Below are 27,452 nucleotides of genomic sequence, written 5' to 3'. Positions count from 1 at the left end.
CAACAAAGACATCAGTGGTTTAATGGATGCGGGAGCTTACACATCTGAAGCAAGGTCCTGGAGTGACACCACACAGTGTGCTGCTGTGGACAGTGGGCAGGACAAGGCAGCAGGCTTCGCTCCCAGGGGGAAGAGGAGATTGCCAGTTACAGGGAGGATTACATCAGGTTGGCTCATTATTTACCAAGGAAACCAGCGGAGAGGCACGCCCCTCACCTCCCTTTGTTAAGAATAGTCACTGGCTGGAGCCTGGGGCAAGTATGTAGGAAGGTTACTCAGGGGAGCAGGGGATGTACAGAGAGCAAGAGAACAGCCATCTTGGGGGGCCTGACCATACACACTCTGCTGAGTTCCAACTTCATGCCTTCATGCCGGGCATGGTTCCAGGGGTGAGGTTGCAGAATGAATAGAGCAGCCAGAGCCTCTGGTGTCCTGGAGCCTCCACTCAAGTAGGGGAGGCAGACAGCCACCAGGTAAACAAATAAAGTTACGTGAGATGTTGTGAAGACGATCAAAGGAGGGCAGCCGTGATGCTGATGGTTGGGGGGAGGCCAGGGAAGGTCTCTCTAATAAGAGGCCTGTGAGCAGTGATGTGAAGGAAGAGGGGAAGATCTAGCCACATGGAGAGCTGGGGGAGCAGTATCCGGGCAGAGGAAGAGCGGGTGCAAAGCCCCTGCAGAGGGAGCGTGCTTGGTGCAGTGGAGGCCCTGCGAGGAGGCCACAGAGTCTGGAGCGTCTGAGTGGAGAGGGGAGTGATGGGAGGAAGGTCAGATCACACGGGGCTTTGCGGGGCCTGGTAAGACCTAGAGTAATTCAGGGAAACCGTGGACTAATTTTAGGCACCCCCGCGACACCGATGTACCTCCAGACGTCCTTTGCTTGCATGATCCTTGGTGGTTTGAAACTCTCAGCCCCTCCTTTATCTTCCTGTAAACACCAAACTACATGAAACTTTTGGCCATCAGGTTGCTCTCTCTTCTTTTCCATTACTTGTGTTGGTTTTATCATTGCTTCTAAATGATGACTAGCCTCTATTGAGCACTCTCTGTGTGCCAGACACACGGCATCACGTGCTTTATCTTATTAGCCTTTAAGTAACTCTTTCCAGCAACTATTATTATATGGCTCTTTTACAGATAAGAAAATGAGGCCTAGAGGTTAAGAAAATGACCCGGTAGGGGGCTGTATTCAAATCTTTCTGACTTGAAAGAAGGAGCTCGTAAGCACTCTTCTTCGAGCTGCCTCTCTCTCCCTCTGTGTGAATTCAGCTGGTGCCCTCAGATGCCTGAAGTTATCATCAGAGCCATATGGAAGCATTTTCCTTCTCAGGGTTGCATTTACTACGTCAGGCATGCTGGAGGCTTTGCTCTGTGGTTATTAATTCATTTACTTTCTCAGAAGTATCTATATTAACCTGTTTATTCTTAGGGAAAATTAATTATCAGTCAACTAAAAAGTATTTCTTTTGGTTCTAAAATCTGCTCTTTGGTCCCGTCCAGCCATCTCTTCCATCAACATTGATTAAGCACCCGCTATTTACACTCATAGATGTCCTGTAGGGCTGAGTCTCCCTTCTGGCACTTATGATGGGGTGGGGGATATAAAACGTGTCAATAAATGACTCCCAAAGCGCCTATGACAGAGGCATAAACAAAAGGCTGGAGGCATTCTGAGGAGGGGGAGATGGGTTTTCTGTGACCCCAGGGATCAAAGAAAGCATCCCAGAGGATGAGTGAATTGGACAGGGCACGGTGGGGCGGGGGGTGGGGGGAGGACTGCAGTGGAAGGATCACCGAGTGTGCACAAGCTCGGGGCTGCCCAGGGAAGAGAAGCAAGCCCTGCGTGCCCTCTTGGTATACGCCCAACATCTGTCCGAAGGGAGGATGAGCCGTGAGCTCCCACGCTGAAAGATTTTAGATCTGGAAGGGGCTTTGGACCTTACAAATGTTTTTAAGGAGCAAGAAACCTTTGTGCAAGTGAGATACAACAGAGGTGGGGTGCCAGTAAGCCAATGGCAGATGGCTGCTCAGGTTCTAGGCCCAGCCCCTGTGCCTTCTCCTTCTCCCAGGCGTCTCACAATCGACAGAACCTACCGGGGTTCCGGAGCACACTGAGAACACCTCTGTGAGACACAGATGAGAGATCTGAGGCTCAGAGAAGTAGACCCATTTGCTTAAGATCACACAGCAACTTAGCATGGGAGCTTGGGAGTAGGACAGAGGCCCACACTTGCTGGGCCAGAGTAATAGAATAGTCGAATTAAAGTGTATTGGGTGCTTCCTATGTTGGGGACTGTGCCTGGTGCTCTGCTCACGTTGTCTCATTTATTACCCACATGCTGCCTATGGTGTCATTTTCACGGCCATTTCACAGATGAAGAGATGGCATCTTTCCCACTTAGAAATCACTTTCCAAGGCACAGTTGTGAATTTCGGAGCTCAGGAAACTTAAGCAGTTTAAGGACTTATTTTTCCCCCTATATGAATGAATCCTTAAGTCTTTGTTCTTTGCAGTTCTTTACGCCACACTCATGGTGAGGGTTGCCTTACTCACTGTGGGTATTTTCTGGGGAACGTATTTCACCAAAGAAGCATTTCTGGAAATGCTACAGGAATGTGCTGTGTATGAAACTGCAAACCCAGCTCTGGTCTCTGTTAGCACCAGTACAGCTGCAGCTTTGCTAAAACCAGGCCTGAGGGCCCCTCTGGAGAAAAATGTTCTCGTACACGGCGGTGCTTCGTTTTCTAGCCTCATGCAGAGATCAGCAGGGCCAAGTTAATGCGGGCAAGTTATGCCTCTTCGGCTGCCCAGCACCTTCTGCTCTGTCCCGTAGTAATTCACTCGCTCCTGGAGCCAGGCCCTCCTCTGCCCGCGCACCCATCACTAATTTTCTCCTTAGGCCTCATCCTTTCATCACAGAGCATCCAGCAGCTGAAATCCTACAGGAAGATGAGGCTCTCCCCACACATGCACACGTTTTCCAAGGGTTGTTTTAGGAAAGTGGACTCCAAATAGCCTTCTTCTTTTCAAAGGGACCTAGTGGAAAGGGGCAGGTGAGGTGGGAAGAAAACCCTTTAACATGATTAGTGGGTCTCCTGGTACTAAATAACTTTATCTACTAAGAGCCAAGAATTATGCTTTAGGTTCAGCAATCAGCCATATAAAAGTAACTTTTCCCCATTTGAAAACATTGAGCGATGGAATTTGGGAAGCCTGCCAGGAAACTCACATGCATCTGGCATCTTCCCTGCCCATTTCTAGATCAAAGGTTCATGAACCTGTATCCTCCACTACCTTTGTCACTCTCCACAGCCCGAGGTGTACTCTGCACCCTGTGAGGGCTCCATAAAGGCGGTTCACCAGTGGAGCGGGCTCTAAATTTTGAATTCTTATATAAACACGCTCCTCTTCAATCAGTTTCTCTTTACGATTTGGAATTGAGGGGAGACAGAATGAGAGGGCATAACCCAGCCTGGAGCTGCGATCACACCAGGCCAGGATGTCAGTGAGTCATGAAAAAGATATAAGGAAACCAAGAGCTTAATTGTAGTTTTTACTGGAAGTTTTAAGTCCCCACTTAAGACCAGAAAAATCCAACAAGCAGGATCGTCAAGTATACTTTCCACAACATGCCAATTTTATTCTGTAAAAACAGAGAGGCACATACTGAATAGACTGGTTAGAGTGGTTGGGGGAGGGGTGGAAGAGGAACCAGGGACCATACGAGGCAGCCTGGCCTTCCCTTGAGCCACTGACTGCCTTTCCCAGGTTAGGCACAGTGATTCAACAAGCTCTTCTAACTTCTGGAACAGGATTAGTCCAAGAGGAATACGATTGATTTTAATACTAAAGCAATGAAGTAATTTCTCTACATAAGGAGAGTTCACACCATGTGGAGTCTGCTCTGGGCCAGGAACTCATCTAAGTGCTGACATAAATTTCATGATCACCTTATGCGGGAAGAATGTTAGAGTTCGTGTTTTGCAGACAAGTAAACAGAAGTGTAGAGAGGTTAGGTGACTCGTTCAAGGTCACACACTGGACAGGGTTGGAATCAGGATTCAAAATAAGCAGTTGGCTTCAGATTTCCTCCTCCCAGTCGTTCCCTCTGTAGAACCTCCACCCATCCCTCCGGTAAACATTCCTGGTTAGCTTCACCCTCTTAATTCTTTTCAGGATAAAGCTCCTCACTCTGTGAAATCTATTTATTCCTCGAGAGTGCATATAGACGGAATAACTGAATTTTATAAAGCAAATCATATTTGAATGCGCTGGGAGAGACTTGTGCTTGAGAGTCATATGACACAGGGTATCCCTTTGTAAACTGGCTGCTGCCTTGCAAAGAGTAGGCATGTAATAAAGGCCTGTTGTGTGATATTAATTCCCCTAATTTGTGTAAATGTTTCTTTGGGTATATTAAAGGTACTTAAAATAAGGTACCTATTACTACCTGGAAAGAAAACCACTACTAAGAGCAACTGCATACGGTGGAGTGATTAATTCAATGAACCACCCAGGGAAGAGGGCATCCTGCCGACGCTGGCCGCAGACTCCATGCTACCCTTTTTCCCCCTAGAGACAGGTACATAAAACAATAAGAACTACTGGTATAGAACAGGGCTTAGCACCCCTGGGCCTGCCGGCCAAATCCTGCCCCCACCTATTTTTAGATGGTCCCCCAGGTAAGAACGGTTTTGACCTTTGTGCATGGTTGGGAAGAAGAATCATCAGAAGAATAATACTGCATGACAGGTGAAATTTACATGAACTTCAAATCTCAGCATCTCGTTGGCACGCAGTCACACTCATACGTTACGCACTGTCTCTGGCTGCTTTGGTGCTGCCAAGGCAGTCGAGTAGCTGCGACAGAGAGCATGTAGCCCGCAAAGCTGGAACTATTTACTGACTGGCCCTCTTCTGAAAAATTGTTCTGACCCCAGGTCTAGAGAGTTCATTTCAAAACCTTTTGTTTTCTATCTTGCGTTTCATTCTTCCATTCCCTTTGCAAGTATTTATCCCCTACCCCCCGGGATGACTGGTTTGCCTTTCCATTTTCTCACTTAACGCCTCTGCCTTGGGCTCAGTATCGGGCAGTTAGACTAGATGAGGCGCCCTTGCTCCTGGGCCGGTGAAGCAGCATTCACCCTCTCAGACTCCGCAGCCTGGCGGTTCGTGAAAAGCACCATGGGACCCGTGATAGCGGTGTAGAAGGAGGGGGTCTTCAAGAAAGCCTCACGGGCGGGGGATATTTGAGTAAATCCTGAAGAAGTTAAAGCATGACAGTCATTTCAGACGGAAGGGCAGGTTGACAAAGGGAGGCATGTGGAAAACCTCATAGGGTGTTCAGGGGACACCAGTCGTGCAGACTGGACAGTGTACAGTTCTTAATAAGCAAGAGAAAGGACTGAAATGGAGAGGAGTCCCTGTTTGTGTGAAGGTGGTGCTTTGCTGCTCGGTGAGGGGTTTTGGTCTTCTTTCAGTGCCTGTAGCGGAGACAGCCTGGAGGCCCGGGTACCCCTGGGCGTATTAACACAGTAACTGTCCTGCCCCGCAAAGGGAGATAGTGAAGTGGTGAGGGGCTTAAAGTGCTTTATCCAGCACCTGATCCATCCTAAGCGCTCAAGAAATATTTGTTGTTTCATTTAGTGTCTGTGAAGGGAGTGGGGACAGGAAGGGATCTGTGAATTCTGAGGAAGGACAGAGCTACTTAGGTCCCGAGGATGGGACAGGACTTCCCCTTCTGTTCAGTGCTACATTCCACAGAATTTTCGTGAGCACCTGCTTTGTGCCAGGTAGTCTGCTAGGCCCTGGAGATACCCTGTGAACCAGACAGCTGTGGCCCAGCCTCAGAGAGTTTGCAGTCAAGAAGGAGAGCATTGACAAGAGGAGGGGTGGGCACGGCCCGTGAATGAAAGAGCGAAGGAGCATGTTAGGGTGAACGGATAGGGTCAGATGGGAAGGGGTGGAACGAAAAATTTCCTTTGGAATTCTTCTGACCAAAGGGAGCAAGGTTTTGATCACACACTGGACAGGAATGATTTAAGAAGAGTCATACAAAAATCGCACTAGGGTGTGGGGAGCAAATAAAATAAAATAAATTATCCAGAGCAAATATTTAGGGAGGCTAGCAGAAAGGTAAATTAGGAATTCCATGCATCTCACTCATCTCTCAAAATGCAGTTCCAAACACTGTTAAAGGTTTTTGTTGGAGGAGGCTGTACTGCTCGAGATATCTCTATTTATATAAATTTATGTTAAAATACCAAAAGTTTCCTTAATTTCTTCACACGATTTATATTTTGACACTTGAGAAAAGATTTGTAGGATATAATTATTTGGTTTTCAAACTTTGCAGAGATGTGAGTCCATTTTTTCCCCTTTGAAAATGAAGTTGAGAAAAGGGTCAACTGTAGTTTCTCCCTAGTAGGAAGGATGTTTTAGAGAAACGTATCAAATTACCAGAAAAGAATAAAATCTCAACCAGTGTCCCTGGATTCCCTGTCATGGTCCCTCTAGACAGCAGAAAAGAGATGGGAAAATATCACCCCTGACACCCTGGCACCACCAAAGGCCAGTTGTGGACTTGCAAAGCCATGGTGAGGCATGGTGTGAGGCGTGAGGCATGTATGTTACACCTCTGTGGGATGTTAGCTGTTGTTCTTCCTGTCAGATATATTTGCATTTCCATTCAAAATTAAATTACACTTTAAGCTTTAAGAAAGGGTAAAATACTATGGTGTTAAATGGCTTCAACAACTATTTACAATTGTATTCCTATTAAGATTGATTGCATTGAGCAGAATGTCTATTTGTACCAAGGTCTGGAAATAGTTATTCTCCTTCTCCCCTCCCTCCCTTTCCTCCTTGCCTCCCCTCCCTCCATCCCTCCATCCTTCCTTCCCTCCCTTCTTTCAGGGATTACTACTTGTGTGATGTGACATGGGTGACCGAAGAAAGGATTTCTTTGCAGTGGATCCGGAGGATTCAGAACTATTCAGTGATGGATATCTGTGACTACAATGAGACCACCGGAAGATGGATTTCCTCAGCGGTAAAGTTGAATCAGGATGTTCTGTTTCCAAAGCTACATGTGATCTGAGGGCTGTAGGAAAACAGGGAGAGTGTTATCAGGAAATACAGCTTGAATTTCTATTCTTTCTCTGTGTCTGACCCTGAGGCAGTGAGTAAATCTTGAGTGACTTTTAGATAACTTGATATTGGTGGTACGTCTAGTTCATCTGCTCTCACTAGTCATACTGTTTTAGTTATGGAGACTATCACTTGGGAAAAGGGTGGTGGTGATTGGAAAGCCAGAAAATAGAATTTGATGTCAAAATTCACAAAGTCCGAGAAAGCCAGGGGCTGCAAGGTCAAGGAAGCGTGTTTCAGGAAATGGGGAGCGACTCGCTGAGTAGCAAAATAAATATCTAGAGGCCACAAATCTATTACCACACTGTGACTATCTTTCAGCAGTAAACAGCTTTAGAAAGTAAATAGATAACTTCCAGGCTGAGAGGGTGGCAACATTAAGGCAAAAGCAAGTGTTAATCCAACCTTGAAGTGCTGGGGGCGTTTCCAGCCCAGAGACCTCAAGGTATAGGTCGTGGATCAAAATTAAAGCCCCATTGGGACCAACAGCCTCAGGAGGGGTCGAGCCTGGGGGAGGCTTGCTGGCATATGTCAAGGACAGCTCTACAAGCCCTTTTCTGGTAATGAGCTCTGTGGCCACACGCCTCTTCTCCCTGCTCCACCCTGGTTGGGCACACGGCAGATTCTTGCCTCAGAAATCCTTCCCTCCGCCGCCTGCCCCTGTATCTTGATGCACTCATTCATTACTTATATAGCAATCATCGAATACCTATTTTGTTCCAAGTTCTGTGCATAGCTCTGGAGGGAAAAAAAAAAAATTAGGCAGCATGCCTGTCCCTAAAATGTTTATTTTCTAGTAGGGAAGACTGTTATGAAAATCAATAATAATAGTTACCATTTCTTGAACACTCACAATAGCCAGACACTGTGGAGGTAGGCTCAGTAGGGTCAAGGAGCTTGCTTAGCTCACAGCGACAGCCAGAATCCAAAGTAAAACACCAGGCTCTTTGCTTCCTGCCAATTAGATCATCTCAATAGCACCATAATGTGCTCTAAAAGTGTATAAGCAAGGTACAAAGGAAATGTAGGACAAAAGAAGATAATCAACCTGCCTGGGGGGAGGCAGAAGGGGATGGGAGATGACATGGAGGAGACTAGAGCAGCCTGGGGTAAGTTGTCATATTCGGGGCAGCATGAAGGCAAGTGGACCCTATGAGCAGAGGCTGTGCAAAGGCATCTGGGGTGAAGAGCTTGGAGCCTGCAGGGTCTGGGGGTACACAGGACTAGGGGTTGAGGCGGAGGCACGATGATGAGAGCTGAGGTTTGAGGTATATGCTAAGGCCCAGGCACCATTCTGTGGAGCTTGACCTTACCTTGTAAGACACTCAGAGCTATTTCAAGGTTTTAAGTAGGAAAGAAATACAATGAGATAGAACTATCTGTTGCCTGATGAGGTCAGCTGTGGGTTGAGCAGGGTGGAGGGCAGACTGGAAGGAGAGCAGAGCAGCAGCATCTCCAACCAGGAGGTCAGGGCCATGGACCTGGGAAACCCGACAGGACACAAACTAAGGCAATAATGGTAGAGAAGAACAAGAGAAGTCAAAGGACTAGAAGACAGGGGCTGAGGGGGTTCGTGTGAGAAGAGCAGGGGTCTGGAGTGATTCCCAGGTCTCTGGCTTGGGTGAATGGTGCCACTAACCCAGAGAAGAACGAAGGAGTAAGAACAAGCTGGTGGGGATAAGGGAAAGATACTTCTGTACTTGCTGAATTGAAAATGTGGAGGAGCCTGCAGGACGGCTTACGAGGTACACATCCAGGACAGAGCTCTAGGCAAGAGAGGTAAATGTTCTAATGTAGCTATGTAAAAGGTACTATCATACATACAAATATGTGAATGGAGATAGCTTTCCTTTATTTTATTACAAGTACAATCTTGCTTATATTGCCACAAATTGCAGCTAAAGCGTAGAATTCATATCTCATTTCTCTCTGTATTTTTCCCTCCCTAGGAACAGCAGCACACTGAAATAAGTACCACTGGCTGGGTTGGAAGAGTAAGTTGTAAGAGTTATGGGGTTCTCTGTCGTATGGATCAGACACTCAGAGCTATTTAATATGCAGATATACCAAACGAGGCCTCTATGTTATTTGCTATTAATAGAGACAGCAGTTGACCTTTTATAACGTAATATTTTAATGTCCCCGGTAGAGATGTCTTTTTATAGAGAATATACAACATGCTTGGTTGGAAAAAGTAAAAGGACAAGTGAAAATTCAAGAGAAGAGCAGATAAAACAAAAGACATATTCTAGGCAAATTCTAGCTCCTGGAAAGTTGAAAAGCAACCGTTGCTGAAAGGCAGCCAAGATACCAGTTGTCTTCGTTGACCTCACGTTCGATGTTAGGCGCTTCGGCGGCAGAAAACATGGTTTCCGCCCTCAGCCTCTGCACAAACGCAGGGGACAGGACTTCCCCCGGCAGGGACGCAGTGGCACTCACACCACACCCGCTATGCACCTCTCTCTGGAGGAATCATACACACGTGGGTTCACACTTTACTATACCCTGGATGCAGAACTTTCTCCAAGGAAGCACGTGACCCTCCGTGACTTCCCATGCCTCACGCTACACCTTGTGCAGACTTATACCAGCCACGTTGCTACAAGCCCGTGGAGTGAAGCAAACCGACGAAGGCACTGCAGCCATCATGGCACCTCGTGTGAAAGAGGAAGAATGAATCGCCCCTAATTTGTATGACCACTTCTATTAAGCCCCTTTAAGAGGGAAACAAAGTGACATAAAAAAACGTAAGGATTTCTCGTCTCCCAGAACACAGAGGTGCAGCCCCCTGGTCCAGAAATGCGACCCCTTCCAGCTGGGCTCGGAGCCCCCTAGCATTCACACGTCCTTTTTGTTCAGGCATTGATTGGGCAGAGGGGAGAGGTTTGCCAACATGAAAAGTGGTTTCCTCCATGGCAAGAGACATGCTACACTTCCTCACGACTCTTTGAAAAAAATATGTTTTTTCCTCTCTGTATTTAACCAGACAGATGCCACTTTTCACACATTTCTACTAGGCACAACTCCATCCAGGGGAAACAGGGAAATGTATTAAAAAGATAAGGCTGTGAACACAGGTCTAGAGAGGGGAATGTGTTTCCGAGCTCTGTAATGAGAACACCAAGTGTACTGCACGCCTCGGCTTGCTCCATAAATGCATTCGTTTTGAATCACTAAATAGAAGAGGGAAGCATTTTTCTTCCCAAAATGGGAGCTGATGAGCGAGGAAACAGCGAGAGTGAAGTGAACCAACAGTTTTAAAAGACCATCTCCTACCTGCTCTCGAATGTAGTAAGGAAATCGAAGTCGTAAAGAGATATATTCCTTTCAGGCTGGGATAGATCCTCTTCTGCTTAAACGACATTATGTTCTGAGAACTATCTTTTATCGAACTGTAAAAAATGGAAATTTTGTTCTATATTTCCATACAACTATTTTTTTTGGGTAAATTGTTGATCCTATTTAGCAAAATGGAAAGGCTTATAATAGAGATGATAACTATATGAATGTTTCCGTATGAAATATACGACAGACATTCCTTATGGTATCTAGTCCAGAAATGATTAAAGAGTTTCTAAGTCTGACTTTCAAAAAAATTATGTATAAGAAACAGGGGGGAGGGGGAAATCCCTCAAATTACAAACCACCTCCAACTAGAAACAGTCAAAAATAATATTAGTCTGTTTCAAGAAAGCACATTGTGACATCGAGGAAATTGACTTCTTAGAACTGAAAGGCTAATGCTAATTTTCTCACACATATCAAGACACCATAGCGTTATCCTCCATAGACAGAAGATGCCTAAGGGTAACAATAACCACTGCTATGTGTTGAGTGTCCTGTGTAAGCCTCTTCATGTTTATTCTTCCATTTACTCCCCATCAAAAATTCCCTAGGAGTTAGATCTTTTGTCTACATTTTCTAGGAGGAGAATTTTCTATTGAGACCCTCTGATTGCAATCGGCAAGTAACTGAAATACGGGTTTTGAGCATAGGTGTTGGGAGGACTTTCTGAAGCTAAAGTTGTACTGAGATGAGGCTAATGTGCTTTAACATGTTTCGTGTTTCCTATTATTCTCTAGTTTAGGCCTGCAGAACCTCATTTTACCTCTGACGGGAATAGCTTCTACAAAATCATCAGCAACGAAGAGGGCTACAAACACATTTGTCACTTCCAAACAGATAAGAGAGTGAGTATTTTTAAATAATTTATTTCGGGTTGATCTCCTTTTTTTGAAACTAACTTGAAGTGGAAATCATTTGGTAAAGTCGATCACTGTACCAATAATCAGACTAATTCACATACCCCAGTGGTCTCTGCAGTAAGGTAGGATGGGGAAAAGAACCGAGATTATCCCAATTCCTGATGTAAATGATTTAATCCTCTCCTTAACTTTGATCAGAGAGAGAGTCTAATAAACCTCTTTTTTTAAAAATCCCATCAGAATTGCACATTTATTACAAAAGGAGCCTGGGAGGTCATTGGGATAGAAGCTCTTACCAGTGATTACCTGTAAGTATTCTAATAATCAGTAGTATATCAATATATTTGTCATAATCATGCCATTCGTTGCCCAGAAATAAGGAAAAATCTTCTACAAATAAAGAGTAGTCTATTTGGAATGTGTTCAGGACTTTTTTCTTTTTAACATACGGAAGCCTTAATGATTTTCACATATGCTCAGCAGACTTGATACCATGCCACCAAGCAGCTCTACCTCTTGCTCTTACCTGCTTTGCATTAGAAGAGCTGGAGCCTCTTTTTCTTAAACGTCTTGGAACACGGAACTAGCGTTCAGGGGCATTTTGTTAAATTTCAACTGATACTGGATTTTTGGAAGGCTTGGAGAGGCTATTGTATTTGTCCATGTCTCGGCCTTACTCTTTGGCGAATGGAAAGCTTTTCAGAGGCTGTCAGCTACCACGCATGAATTGATGGGATAGGGAGTGTTGTTTTTCATTAGAATCTTAGGCACTTTTTATAATTCTTTATTGGTTTCACCACGGAGGAGTTTTGCCACTGCTCAAAGCAGTTTTTGAAGGTCCTGTTTCGAAGTGGCTCTGCCACTCTTAGGAGGATGGGGCTCCTGCCACTGAGTGGTTTGTGTTGTGAAACAGAAAATATGGAAAACAGTGTAAATAAATGGGGTGTCAACTTTAGACTAGTTGTCCAGTCATATTATTCTGAAAGAAGACTTTCTTTGAGTTTTTCCTTGTCACTCTAATTAAGGGAATAATCCCCATATTCAGATATTTTAGTCTGTTAAAAAAAGAATCCCCTATTTAGAGATGATGGGGGACAAATGGTTTCTGAGGATGAGGGGCAGGGAAGAATGATAAAGGAAGGGCAAGCACAAAGGCACATGCACTTGTGTGAACGCTAGTGCTTGGTGTTGAGTTAAATGGAGTGTACTTGACTTTTGCTTAAAAACAGAATTAATATATTTCATTTGTTTTCTTCCCAGATACTACATTAGTAATGAACATAAAGGAATGCCAGGTGGAAGAAATCTTTATAAGTAAGAGTTTTATCGAGTTGTTGACTTGACCTTTTAGCTAATGAACAATTTCTGGCTCTTGTGTTTTTATTTTTTATTTTATTTTTTGCCTAGTCCTAATATATTAAATTGGAACTACTATCGAATGCTTTTATTCCTCGATAAACCAACCCACATGTCAACAAAAGAGCATGACTTTATTAGATGCTTTGTGATATTTCCAGACAACGGGAGGTTTGAGGTTAATATGAATTAATCCATGCATTTTTTTCACATTTTAAAAGTTTCTGAGTATTGCTTTGGCATTCTGATATCTTTGAAACTAGAATACAGCATTATTCAATTCCTTCTTTCATTTTCCCTTTCATCAAGTACTTAACTTCCACCATTGGTTTTACAGAATCCAACTTAATTATCCCACGAAAGTGACATGCCTTAGTTGTGAGCTGAATCCAGAAAGGTGTCAGTACTACTCTGTATCATTTAGTAAAGAGGCGAAGTACTATCAGCTGAGATGCTCTGGTAAGTATGAATGAAGGACAGGGAGGGAGAGCAGGGGGTACCCCCAAAATTCCTCTTGAGTAGCTCCCTGCATGCCCTACCCTCTCTGGACAACCTTCTTACCACCCTCCTGGCTCAGTGTCTCCATCCCTGAAGGCTTCCCTTCAGTGCCCAGTTTCTGCCCTGCTCAGTTCTCTCCTATTGAATCTGAGTTCTTGATATCATATAAGTCCTATTCCCTTCACTCACGTATAAGTGGTGAGCTAACCATCTCTCCTTCCTCTTCTAACCAAGAGCCTTGCTTTAGACTGAAAGCACATCCCAGAGCTTATGTATGACAGAGGCACTTCATCCTTATACACATACATGTTGTGCATTTTTTAACCCAAATTATAATTTTATGCACTTGCCCCTTGAAATGAGAAAAATGTATGTAGGTGGTGCCTGTGACTCAACCTGCTCACAGCTTCATCTTCTGTTGCTATTGTTATTATTGTTTTCTTTAATATAAGTGAAGAAATCTGGACAAGGAGAGACAATGTGATTTCACAGGTCATGCAGCTAATAAGAGGCCCAATGGGATTCAAACACAGGCCTCTGCTATTAACACTAAGATAGATTACTTCTCAAAATGAGAGAAAAAGTCTGGATATTCTGAAAAAGAACTGTGAATCGCCGAAAAGAGGTCTTCAACCCATTTATCTGAACCTTTTTTTCACTGGCACATTTTCTTTAATATATTTTCTTTGTAGTTCTTTACTATGGCTGTTTCCAGTCACCATTTCTTGGGCACCTGTTTTATATATACTAGGCACTGTGCTCAAGTTTTGTACTCATGATCTTGTTGATCCTTTAGAAAGAAAACTCTATAATGCAAATATTATTATCCTCATTTTACATGTGAGGAGATTGAAGCATAAATATGCTGTCTTAGGTCACAAAGCAGGAAAGCCAGGGATTCAAACCCAGGTCCCTATAATGCCTCCACTGTGGTTCTGATCAAATGTAAAAATTAATATCATGATCCAAATGTATCAAAATTAAATAGCTCACGAGATAGCTTTTTCTATACATTACCTTCCACTCTGCAACTACCACAGTTGGGATAAATAGTGACGATCTGAGTGTGTGCGAAAAAACACTTTTCTCATGCCAGGAAGGAATTGCTTATCCAAGTCAGGCACAGTGCAGATGTGCCGCCTGGTCCAGGACTCCGCAGTGGGGGCAGCAGCAGGGGGGAAATCTGCCCTTTGGGGGCCGGGGAACCTGGCTCTGGAGCTCCACCCTAAGGGGGCTGGGCCTGAGAGAGGTTGTGGTACTCGCTGGACCTCGGTGTTAAGAGTTGGGAAGGATAGCGGCTGTCGTTGGGTCTGGATGGCTTAGTCCACAGATGAGGAAATTGGACTCAGGCATAGTAATGTGCGCAACGCGCCCAGCAGGGTCAGAGGTGCATTTTCTGTTTCATTCTCCAGAGCCCTGTGCCTCTCCGGTAATACTTCTTACACTCAAATTGCGTTCATTTTAAGGAAAAGGAAAATCAGCTAACACTTAGTAAGCTTCTTATCCACTGTGATATTCATTCTATCAAAGCTAAATGGTGTCAAAATTATATCAAAGTTAAATGGTAACAAACGCTATTTTTGAAAAGTATGTTATCTTCTTTAAAAAAAAACAAAACTCTAAAATATACTTTTCCCCGATTATGTTAACAGGCCCTGGTCTGCCCCTCTATACTCTGCATAGCAGCAGCAATGATAAAGGTACTTTCTCTTATTTCACCCTCGTTTGCTTTTCAGGAAAGCGTGTGTGAATAGAAGCAACATGTACTTAGCACAATGGGATTTTCTTTGGCTTTAGAGGGTCTTAACAATGACTTGAAAACAAGGCTTATAACCTGAAGTACGTGTAGTCCCATCAGTGAATCGCCCACTTGTTTGTTATTGCTTTGCACAATCCATATTCTTCATGTTGTAGCAAATGACTGCTGTCTCAATTATTTGTTTAGAACTGAGAGTCCTGGAAGACAATTCAGCTTTGGATAAAATGCTGCAGGATGTCCAGATGCCCTCAAAAAAACTGGACTTCATTTATTTGCACAAAACAAGTAAGTTAAATTTCTGTTGGAACATAACTGTTCATGGAAACACCAGTAAAAATATAACTAAATATAAGTTTATCTGACAATATGTATTTTATTTTATACGTAAATCTAATGTAAGGTTATTTTTCCATGAAATGCTCTGTCACAAGAACCACTAGTCTTACTTTTCTTTTAATTAAAAAATACAGTACCATTCTATGTAACATATTATTCTAAGAGGAAAATATTTGGAGAAAATGCATTATTGCTAGTTCAGTCTCATCCCATTAGTAACTCTATTCTACTATTAAGTATTAATTGTGTTTTTAACTTAATGATATCCTAATATATTTTACCTTTAACCCAAACAGATTTAAAATAACTTGTATAAAAAAAAATAGGGTTGGCTATAAAATGTTGAAACTTCAATCTCAGGACAGAAGTCTTGAATTTTCGCTAACCTCCTCCCCGTGATAGGCCCTGGCCTGGTGGCCTGATCATGGATTATGTTCAGGGACGACTAAGAACAAGGGGTTTCTTTGAGTAGGAAATCTTGTAATTTTGTTGTTGTTGTTTTTATTTGTTTGCTTGTCTTTTCTATTAAGGGCTCACAACTCATAGGGGAGGGGGAATCCATCAAGATTGATTTATTTTAGATTCTTTTTAAAATATAGGATCATAATGGAAGAAACTCAGGTCGTCCAATTTTAAATGGCAGGAAAAGCACGGAGAGTAGAGGGTACTTTTGAAGAAGAGCTTAGAGCAGTGCTACTGAAACTGCAGGTGCTTGTGGATCACCTGGGACCTTATTAACATGCATATTTGGAGCCAGCAAGTCAGGGTAGGCCCAGGATTCTAAGTTTGTAATAAGCTCCTATGTGATGCCAGTGCTGCTGGACCTTGAATCTGGCTTAGGTGGCAAGGGCTTAGAGTTCTGGAGACAGTCCTGGAGAGCTATCTGGACCGCCTGGTACAGAAGGTGTTGAATCTTAAGATATGACCTATTAAATATTAGGATGTGACACCCCCCGCCAAAGGAGAGACGGTGCATCTTCCAAAAGACAGGAAGTAAAACATTTCCAATCAACCAGTGCTGATTCAAACAAAGGGGAGATCAAGTGTTGACTTTGGCATATTTATTAAAAACATCATTATCAACTGATAGTTTGACATTCTACTCAAATATAATAAAGATTAAAACTTTTGTTCTCATAAGCACATTTAGTCAGAAGGCATAAAATAACAGCAAAATACAAATTGAAGAAAAATCTATCTATATAAAGATTTTACTCTTAAACTTTTAATTTTTCCTCAACTAAAATAATTATAATAAACAAAAAACAAAAGAAAGATAAACATAAGGAAGAACAGCTCTAGAGATAAGGATTTTTTTCCATACAGATTAAATCTACTGAAGGTGGAAATAATCTTATTAAAATATGAAACAACTCTTTCTCTTTCTCTCTCCCTCTCTCTCTTTAAAAAAAAAAAGATTAGTCTAACTAATTAGCCTGAATTTGGGAGCAAAGGTAACCGATTTATTATTTAGGAACAAATTTTATTAAACTGATGTTAAAGTTAAATCAAGCACAGAGAATTAAACAGACCTGCACAAGATCGTACAGAACAGTTTGCCCCACATAAACCCGATTTCATTCTGTGAAACACAGAGCTGAAAATGGGAACTCAGCTTTACGGTCTGGGATGGCAATAAGAATTACAAAAATGTTATTAAATCAGAATTTTAAGATAGAGTTAAGGCCAACTAAAAATCCTAAACATCTTCAAAGAAATTCAAGAAGAGGAAAACATTTTGGAGGAAAACTTAAAACATAAGCCATAAACAAACTAGATGAGTAGATCAGATGCCAAAGAACAGAATCATAAAAACGAAACATCAGCAATTCTAAGATGCCCTTTTATTTTACAAGGCACCAATGTATTTAATAGATCCATTGGAAACAACTTTATTGTTTTAACCTTAAACTAGTATTTTAACCTGAAAGAGAATATGTTTATATCTGAAAAACATGCTGGATCAAATCGGTTCATTTTCTTTTTCTATTCTAATTTAACAAACTGCTAAACTCTACATGTTATTTATCACTGACAAAGATAAGGAACCGAAATCACGTGCTAATAAGTGTTCTTAATTCACTAATTAACCTTTCTGTTTGTTTAGAATTCTGGTATCAGATGATCTTGCCTCCTCATTTTGATAAATCCAAGAAATATCCTCTGCTAATAGATGTGTAAGTATTCAAGATAAGGGAATAATTTAGAAGTTAACCATTGTCCATCTTTTGCCCGGTGCAGCTTACTGAAAAATAGAGCCAAATGCATCCTTTCTCTCTTCCTGAATCATTGTAGAGCAGTTTTAATATTTCTTCTTCCATTCTGCAATTGCAAATCCAAACCTGTGTTTTCTACCATCTTTCTAATGGAGAAGGTAGATACTTTTCTTCTATCATAATGGCATATGGAGTTTGTTTTGATTTTTTTTTCCCCCCTGAACTCCAAGGGAATTCCAAAGAGATTCTCAAGTCCCCTTGTTTGTCCTTACCTCATGGACATTTTAACAAACAATAGATGGGTATTAACAGTCTTCACAGTGTCCTTATCTCCAAATTTGCCCAAACATCTCCCATTGGTAGCCTTTAATTCATTCCAATGTCAGGTTTCTCTTTCTTTAGTCCCTGAAATATGCCTGGTATTTTCCATTCCCTTTTTTGGTGAAGAGAAGATGTGATACAGGAAAGTATTCATTATAATTCAAACTTCTCCAAGTCCTAGAGAAAGTTCTGAAATTACAAGTCTTTGAGCAGTAAATAAGAGCTCATGTGAGGTCTAAATATGGCATCTTTGTAAAATATTTTTGTAAAATATTTTTGTAAATATTTTTGTAAAATAAATAAATAAAGGATAAATATTTGTAAAATATTTTTGATAATTACTAGGAACATATTTTACTTCAATATTTCCAAAATTGCCCTGACCTCACACAGAATGCCACAATGCCACTCTTCCTGTCCCAACTTGCCTCATTTCCTTTATTCAAAATGAAACAAACCAATAAAAGTTCTGGGTGCCTGCTGCATGCCAGGTAATTTGCCTTATTTTGTCCACACAGCAAGCCGATGTGGTAAGTTCTGTTGGGCCCATTATACAGAAAGGAAAACTGAAAACTCAGAGATACCTTCCTGTTGCTACTAGCAAAAAAAAAAAAAAAAAAAAAAAGAAGGGATACAGATACTAGCATCAGACACGGCCTTGTTCCATAGAAGCTCAAAGAAAGAGAAAGAGGTATTTTAAACTTCCAGATATGCTATTTGATTCTCATTACACCTAATTTAGTCAAATATTGACTATAGTAGCACTCACTTGCTTTGGGCCTTAGCCCCAATACTAAACAACAAGGATCCTTTACCTTTAAAAAAAGAGTGATATTTTGACACAAGCGTTTGTTAGAAAACAAAAAAGTGATATTTTTATATTCTTGGACTCCCCAGTAAGTAATGACTAGATCTCCCCTTCATTAGGAAAGTTAAAAAAATATGGTAACTTTGGTGCCCATTCTTTTCAGTGACTTTCCTCTTCATTTTCATATATGTCTAAATCTTTGTTTTCTATTTTTAAAAATGACGTTTAATCTTACAGGGTTAGGTAACTTGATACATAGTTAATATTAAGGGAAGCTATTACTCTACCGAATATAAGACCATTGAAAGGACCAAGGCATTTCACATGTTAAAAAATATTTACTTGCCCAAGAAATTCATGAATGCCTTCTTCTTTTTAAAGATAGAATGTTGCAAAATCTAGTGTAAAATTAAAGTCATATAATATTTTGTTTAAAACTAAAGTTCTTTTGACTGCCATCCCTAAGGAAAGGGAGGAAAATGTTAGCAAAGTGGTCCAAGCAGGACTTGTCCAGTCCTGTGGAGGGAAGAGCGAGCAGATGAATAGGAGAGACAGTCTGGGGAGGGAAGACTTATTGGAGAAGATCTGGGTCCAGGAGTCCTGTAGATGGTGCAAAGAAGACGTATTTACATGAGATCCAATGAGCTGTAGGGAGTGTCTCTTGATTAACAAATGAAAATGAGACGGCTTGATGGAGATTGTACACACAGCTGTGTATGGATAAGTTATAGCCTATATGAAGAATGCAGCTACGAGGGCGTTAAACTTGTTAATGAATAGAATGCCAAACAGTATACCCATCTTCCAATATAGTCTCTTTGTTTCTCCTCTGAAGTTTTAAGGAATGGTGTTCATTCATACTTTGGCCCATTCGCAGTGCCTTGTGGAGCCTTAGTGAGCAGCACCGTCCTGGGCACTGAGGCACATGCGGCGCATATCCCACAGCAGTCAAAGTCCTTAAGGAAGTTCCAACCAAGGAAACTTGTAGTCTAGGAATGTTTGTAAGCTCAGTCAGAAAGATATATTCAAAGCTGTATTTATTGTCATCCTCATTGTTTTCTCATAACACAACTCCCCTATCCCAATTGTTAGAATATTTACTTCTTTGATCTCCAAGATATATATGACTTAGAAACCGTTGGCCTGTGAAGTCTGTGTTTGATAACAGTTTTCAAAGATAAAACTGATGGGCCTCTTTGGAGGAAACACACAGCCATTATAGTCATATTGCCAAGTTTTAGAGGACCCATTGTGGACACCCCCGGTGGCTGGCACGATTTCAGGCTCATGAACAGGAAGACGTACACTTCCTGTCCACAGGGGATAGAAATGCAAGCACTCCTCATTTGATTCAGGAAAACCACAAAGGCTAACAGTTTGGGATTTTTCACAGATATGCAGGCCCCTGTAGTCAAAAAGCAGATGCTGTCTTCAGACTCAACTGGGCTACTTACCTTGCAAGCACAGAAAACATTATAGTAGCTAGCTTTGATGGCAGAGGAAGTGGTTACCAAGGAGATAAGATCATGCACGCAGTCAACAGAAGACTGGGAACATTTGAAGTTGAAGATCAAATTGAAGCAACCAGGTGAGTGACTAGGAGATGAATTCAAACGTCATTTGATTTCTTTCTCCCTCCATTTATATTTTAAAGTTGTGAAGTGTAAAGAATTTAAAGTGTCCTGGGATGAATCTTTCATTCTTGAGCTGGATTTTTAGTGAAGATATTATGTTTAGACTTAGAAAGAGAGTTGACCTATGTGCTACCACCTTTTAGGAATTGGGACTCAGAATTCATCAAACACATGGACAAACCGAGGAATAAATGTACCCCTGAGTAAACATCTAACTAAACAAGCAAGCCAACCTGTAGTCAAGGATAAGTAGAGGAGTTTGGTGTACATTTACCTTGGAGGAGGGTGACAGCTATGAAGTCCTAGGAGTGACTCCTACATTCTACTGAGCGAGGGTTACTCCCTCAATTTGGGAAAATTGTGGAACACGACCATTGTCACTCACAATTATAAGGGCTTTGTTAAGGATGAATGACATCAGTTATGAGACTATAAATAGATGTGATATGGCTTAAGAAAGGTTTTAGTCATGAATGATGGTTACCCTGGAATGCACATGTAACATGCAGTGTTTTACCTGCATTCTCATTGAAGCTGCACAGCAACCCTGAGAGGTGGTTGTTCATACCTTACACTTCAGGTAAAGAAATGGAGGCTCTTAGGTTAGGTAATTTGCCAAGACTGGTCAGGATTTGAAACTAGGTCTCCCTCCAACTTACATTCAATTGCATTCGACTGGTAAATGGGAAATGTAGTCTTTGAGTTTCTATAACCAACTGCATAGATGTCTGGAAAGCAAAGTAAGTTAGTGATTTTAAATAATGTTGTGAAAGCATAAGCTAGGAAATGGAGAAAAATTGTGAATGATTAAATGGACGGAGGAAAAGGCCTTTAAAAAGAGGAACAACGAAAGAGGAGAGAAGATGACAATGTATTAAGTATCCCTAAGTTTGTTACATCAAAGTTAATGATTAGCTATTATCCTTGAAAGTAAAAAAAAAAAAAAAGGTTAGATAAGAGAGAGGACAAATTGGTTCAGGAGTGAGGCTTTGATATTTTACAAACACATTTTTATTTATTCAGATTGGTCCTCTGTGAGAGAGGGCATGATTTCCAGGTCTTCTCAAGTCTAAAATGATAGAATTGTGTTATCCACAATCTACAACTCCATTTAAAAAGTAATGAGTAGCTGCTTTTCAGCAACTAAAAGGAACTATACACAACAACACAGATGCATCTCGCAGACTGTTGAGTGAAAGAAGCCAGGAACAAAAGTGTATATCCTGCACGACCCAGTTTATATTGGTACAAATTCAGGTGAAATTTTTATGGAATCCAATAAAAGGAAGACATTTCTTTTTTTCTTTTTTCAAAGAGAGAAATGACACAGAGGCTTCTGGGTGATAGTAATGCCCTGTATTTTGGTTCAAGGTGTGCTCACTCTGTAAAGTTTACCAGCTTGTACAGGCATGATGTGGTGCACGTTTCTGTACATATGTGTTCTAAGTTTAAAAGGTTTGCGTGGAGAGGATAATGAGTTGAAAACTATTTACATTGAATTTTTTCTAATATTGCTTAACTCAGGGCAGTCTAAACATATATCATCAATTGAAAACAAAGCTTTTTAAAGTCACATGTAAGTCAATGCAAGGGTGCCCTTCCTCCCTTGACACTGCAAAGTTAAGGGCCCCATTTGCTAGATTGTTTTTTAATGTAAACAAATTACCTTTTGATATAAGGGTAAGATTAAGAAATAGACGCAAAGAACCTTTTTCTCCTTTCTTTACCTGGATTCCAATCCTGAACACAATTTAATGACAAAAAGACTTCTTCATCCATCAAGGAAAAATTGCTTCTTATTTAATAGTGCTGAGCTAACTAATCAACACCCATCATAAGAAGGGATGTATTTAGAGAATGATGTTTAAGTTCTCAGGTAGGGGGCCCAGAGACATTTCTAAGCCCTACCCAGATGTCCCACACACCTCTATACTTCTCCATTGCAGGGATGGCCTCTCTCAAACTGTAAAACATCTGGAGAGATTGAAATTCAATTATGTAAAGAAAAGTGCATCTGGGCTGCAAATTTTTATATAAAGCTGTGAAAAAAACAGCCAGGATTTGTTTTCTGTGAAACACACACACACACACACACACACACACACACACACACATTTTTTATGGACTCCAACACAAGTAAACCTTGTTCATCTGGCTCAAGTTAAAAATGATAGACATCGATCTCAGGTGTTTATTTGATTGCTGGCAGCAATGAATCTTTGTTTCTAATAGAATGAAATAGAGAACAAATGGCAGGGTTTCTCACATTTGTGCAGTTATCTTAGTTTTCTATACACAGTGTGATACTAATTCGTGGACTTGTTCCATGTATTTTAGACAATTTTCAAAAATGGGATTTGTGGATGACAAACGGATTGCAATTTGGGGCTGGGTGAGTAGTTTGGCTGATGAATCTGTACACCTTCCTTAGTGAATATAACCCAGAGCAGGATCATTTACTGTTGTTTGTACATATTTGGAGGTGAAAATCATGTCAATCATTTCAATCTAAGAAGGTCCAATGTCTTAGATTTCTGGGTGATGAGTCCCCCCAGGCTTACACTTTTGTTTATTACAATGGGATAGGGAGGTGAGGAAGGGAGAAAAAGAATAAAGGAGAGAAAGAGGGATAAAGGAAAAGAAGGATAGAAGGAGGGAGACTTTTTCTCATGGGTCCAAGTCAGTAAAGATTTAGTGTTTATTGCTTTTTTGGTTTTGGGAGGTTTTATTTTGGTTTTGGTTTTGGTTCGTTTTTTGTCTTCAATTAGTACTACCCAGCAAATTTTCAATACTTTCCCCCTTACACCTGCCAAGAAGAGGGACCAGGGCTCTGCAAGTGTAGTCTTTAGCTACTACCCAACTAAGGCCAATTTAAACCTTCTCTACCATGCTTTCTATCTCAAAAGAGGCACAGTATATAAAGATGTGAGAAATGTGGAAACTGCGACTTGCTTACCATATGTCCTTAATTCCTTTACCTCCATAAAAATAACTGTTTCCATTTCTTAGTCATATGGAGGGTATGTAACCTCAATGGTCCTGGGAGCAGGAAGTGGCGTGTTCAAGTGTGGAATAGCCGTGGCGCCCGTGTCAAAGTGGGAGTACTATGGTAAGTGATCACTCACAGGTACAGAGTTACTGAGTGTGAACCTTCACATTCCAATGACAAAACCATTCCTTTTTGAGTTTCAGTGTTTCTACAGTAAATAAACGGATTCATCTTAGAAGTACTTTATGGATACCTGTAATGAAACAGTCTCACTTATTCTGCCATTGTGAAATGTTAGACGGTAGTAAATGCTATCTACACGTTTAGTTACCAACCAGTTTTGTTTTCTAAATGTCTTATCAACAAATTCAGTTTTCCACATTTTAAAACATCCCCAATGCTACAGTTCTTGAGATAAACCCTTCCTTCTTTTTATTCTAACTTGAGTTTGAAGCTTCGCATATTAGAACAATAAGAGAAGTATGTATCTCTTTCCCTTCAGGTAAAAGTCAAATATAAGTAGGACTTTGGGTGGAAAGAAGAGACTAGGGCAGGGGAATTCCTGGGGGTTTTGTTTGCACTGTCTCTGAGTAGGTGAAAGCCACTCTAGAATATCCTGTTCACTGCTGAGAAAGTATTGTTCTATCATACACATGTAAGGTATAATTCCCAAGTGAGAGCAGGTAAGCAGTGAAACACTAGGTAGGGGGGAAGAGCCAGAGGTGGTGAGAAGGTGAATTATTTTCCTGTATCTTTTCCTACCCCATCCCAAGTCCTTTATTCAGTATAAGGATAGAATCATTCATAATGAATATGCTCATTAAATATTTAATGTCCTAATATATCGCAGTACCAGTCCTGTGGAAAACTCTTCTTTAAAGCCTCTCCAAGTCAAGAGAAGCCAGTGTATAAAAGAGACAACACCGTCTTTTAGTTCCAAAAAAAACTGGAGAACATAGTTAGGATTGATCCTCACACAATAGATTTGCTTTCAGGTAATTCTTTCCTGCTTAATATTAATTGTTCTATTGGAAGCCTTGTTTTTGGAGACCTCTGGTGGTCAATAAAATAGAAACAACCTTTGTGAGTCTGGAACTACATAATGGTAAGAAGAGAACGTTATTAAACATATATGGACCAACCTAACACTTGGGAACTTTCTAGAATTCTTATATGTGTGCAAATTTGAACAATATTACTCAAAAATCAAATTGAAGGAGTACATAAGTGGTATTGCAAGAGGTACTTCTAAAAGTTTACAACCACAACACTAAGCATTTTTTAAATAGTATTTTTAAAATTTGAGACCTTCTTACACATGTAAACCTGGTTAGCATAATAAGAAAGGGGTATTATGTTCTAGGACAAGAAGAACTGTAGCTGTTTGGGGAAATTTTTATTTTGCCCTGAAAAGCTATTCCCCCACCCCCCTCCATTAAATGTATAACCTAAGTTATTTATATTTAAATGTTAAAAGATGAGCATTTTAGGAAAATCTTATACTTTAAAAGTGTACTTTAAGATACTATATTTTATATATTAGTGTCCTTTAGATATGTAAAGTTGCTTGTAGTCTGTATTCACTTTAATCAAAATGATAAAATATTGCTGTTACTCATTTTGGAGGAAAATATTTTGATTTCCATAGGAAAAGCATGAGCAATACACATGGAACAACTAACATTAGTTATCAATGTAGTTTTTAATCTCCAATTCCAGTCATTCACAAAGGGTTAGGATGTTGTTTAAGCTTGTTATTTTGATGATATATTTTTCTAAATAATTAATTAAATCAATATTGAAATACCGGTACAATTATAGTGAAATTCAAGCCATTAACCTATGTAGCACAATGGAAACATATTATACTTATTTATTTACTGTAACCTGGTCATGTTTCAAAAACAGTTATTTCAGATTTTTAAAGTTATATTGGAATTCAGCCACAGTAAATTTTCTCACTGATATTTTAGGAAATACATACACACACACACACACACACACACACACACATATACACACACACACACGTACATTTGATACATGATTTAATTTTTTAAAATTAGGTCAAAAATATGTTTAAATAACCAAACCAACAATGCATATGTTTTTCTGCCATATCTATAGATAAAACAGCTTATGTCGCTTCAGCACAGATACTAATGTAGTCTGTTTCTCAATACTCAATAGTTATAACATCAGAATTGAGGCCTCTCCACAAAATGAGAGAAAACAGATGTTTAACTTGCATTATGATGGAGTAGCTGAGACGTTATAGGGTTTTCCAGCAAATAAATGATAACTGATTTCTTTCCTTTTGATCTGTGTCCCCCCCCCCACCAAAAACAATATATGATTTAAGTAAGCAACTAGTAATTGAAAATTATGAGGAGTTTCCAGTAGGAAAGAGAGTATCCTAAAGTAGAGCATATACTGACTGATGTCAGGACCAAGAAATTCAAGACAATTGAGACATTACCTGACTTGCTAATCAAGATCTTTGAGAGGGTTAGAAGATAATGTAGAGTCCTCATCACTTAGCACTTCCCATTTGACTTTTCTACAGGCGGGTTGTTGATTGGGTTTTAGATCACCTGGTTTGGTCTCCCTCTGCCCTCACAGGAAGGGCTAAAGGGAATGGACTATAGGCTGAGTATGGAAAGGCAGGAGTCTGGCTGCTTTAAAAAGCCAAGTAGAGATGATCTGGAGGAGATATTCTGAGGGTAACACTATAGACCTTTGCACAAGTAAAGAATATGAAAGCATATAAAGTAACCCCCCAAAAAGGGAAAAAAGTTTTTATTGTATGAATTAAGTTTTTTTCTTTTCTCCATCACAGACTCAGTGTACACAGAACGTTACATGGGTCTTCCAATTCCAGAAGACAACCTTGACCATTACAGGGTAAGAGATGGTGAACTAGATCCATTTTATAACCTATTTATAAGTGGTATAAGAACATTTTTAAGTGGATCTATTCCAGAAAATATATATTTTTTATTTCCAATGAAATTCTTGTTAAAAAGAAATAACACAGGTGGTTTAGAGATACTCCAATAGCTTCCCGTACTATATTCTGCATAATTACAGCCTTTATCGTACGCTATATAGGTCACAATATGCGTTCATTTGGAAATACAAAGCAACACCAGATAATTACTTTAATTATAAAAATTTCAGTTCAGAAAACATGTCAAATTCAACGTATTCCTTTAGAGCCCAGAAGACTCTCTAAACCTTTAACTACATATTAAAATTTCTCATGGTATTATCATAATTAAGTTGTATGGACAAGCCTATAATTTTCTTATTCATAGCCAAATATGTACAGTTTTTTTCACACAAGATTTGAGTAAAGCAGGTGAGGTGTAGGTACAGGAGGGTAATACTCTGAAAAGCCCTTGAACCCAAATTACTGAATAGCATCCACGGGCTGGTTGCCTGATGGAAGAGTCAGTGGGCAGGTTGCTGTGCAGATGGGCTACAGCATCTGAAATATGGTCTGTGTGTAGCCATCATTGGCGGCCCCCGTTTGCTAGTGTGGGTGCCACCGCAAAGCCAGGGTCCTCTCTTTGGTGGCAGCCTGCTGCAGCTGGAAGTGTCAGCCAAAGTACTAGGGATCCTTCCAACACATTGCCCCCCAACCAGAAAAAAACACAACTTTCCTGATTCTGTCATGTAAATTGAAAACCCTGAAACTTACAGATGACAAGGTCAATCATCTGATGTTTACATTCTCTGGAGGATATTCAAAACTCCTCCCAGGATAAAAAAAAACAATAACCCATACAATTTAAGACCACAATTTCTCCTCATCTGCGCCACAGCTCTCAATGCCTTGGCCTCCTATTCATACATTGCTCTGAGCCATATTTGTACATTTTTGTAAGATGTCATCATTATGATTGGTTCTGAAGCCATTTGATCAAAGCACAAGAAAATGCAAATAAAATGTCTAATTTTGCAAGATATGTACAGACAGTTTAGTTTTACCTCTTCCTTTCAGTTTTATTTAGCAAGGCTTGTGGGGCAGGGGCGGGGAGGTGTATGCGTGTGTTTGTGCCTGGGTGTGTGTGTGTTTTCATCTCTGTTTTTCAGTCAAGATAGAAAAGTAACAACCTGTAAAGTGTGACGTACCAATCATCTTCCACTACAAAGCAGTCCCGTAATCAGGTTGTCCT

General features: G+C 40.7%; 1 protein-coding gene across 1 annotated transcript in view; it reads left to right on the top strand.

The window, feature by feature from the left end:
• Nucleotides 1-27,452, top strand: part of DPP4 (dipeptidyl peptidase 4) — a gene marked incomplete at its 5' end in the record, with an annotated part of 76,899 nt that overhangs the window by 37,211 nt on the left and 12,236 nt on the right. Inside the window, 13 exons of the mRNA XM_079924341.1 lie at nucleotides 6,916-7,051; nucleotides 9,099-9,143; nucleotides 11,232-11,339; nucleotides 11,595-11,662; nucleotides 12,615-12,668; nucleotides 13,048-13,169; nucleotides 14,861-14,908; nucleotides 15,154-15,252; nucleotides 17,411-17,480; nucleotides 20,042-20,236; nucleotides 22,620-22,674; nucleotides 23,292-23,391; nucleotides 26,111-26,175. Coding sequence (XP_079780467.1) covers nucleotides 6,916-7,051; nucleotides 9,099-9,143; nucleotides 11,232-11,339; nucleotides 11,595-11,662; nucleotides 12,615-12,668; nucleotides 13,048-13,169; nucleotides 14,861-14,908; nucleotides 15,154-15,252; nucleotides 17,411-17,480; nucleotides 20,042-20,236; nucleotides 22,620-22,674; nucleotides 23,292-23,391; nucleotides 26,111-26,175 — 1,165 coding nt within the window. The remainder of the gene's footprint in view (nucleotides 1-6,915; nucleotides 7,052-9,098; nucleotides 9,144-11,231; nucleotides 11,340-11,594; nucleotides 11,663-12,614; nucleotides 12,669-13,047; nucleotides 13,170-14,860; nucleotides 14,909-15,153; nucleotides 15,253-17,410; nucleotides 17,481-20,041; nucleotides 20,237-22,619; nucleotides 22,675-23,291; nucleotides 23,392-26,110; nucleotides 26,176-27,452) is intronic.

Source organism: Stenella coeruleoalba (assembly GCF_951394435.1).
Source record: "Stenella coeruleoalba genome assembly, chromosome: 6".
NCBI classification, from domain to species: Eukaryota; Metazoa; Chordata; class Mammalia; order Artiodactyla; family Delphinidae; genus Stenella; species Stenella coeruleoalba.
This window is presented reverse-complemented; position numbering and strand designations above follow the sequence as displayed.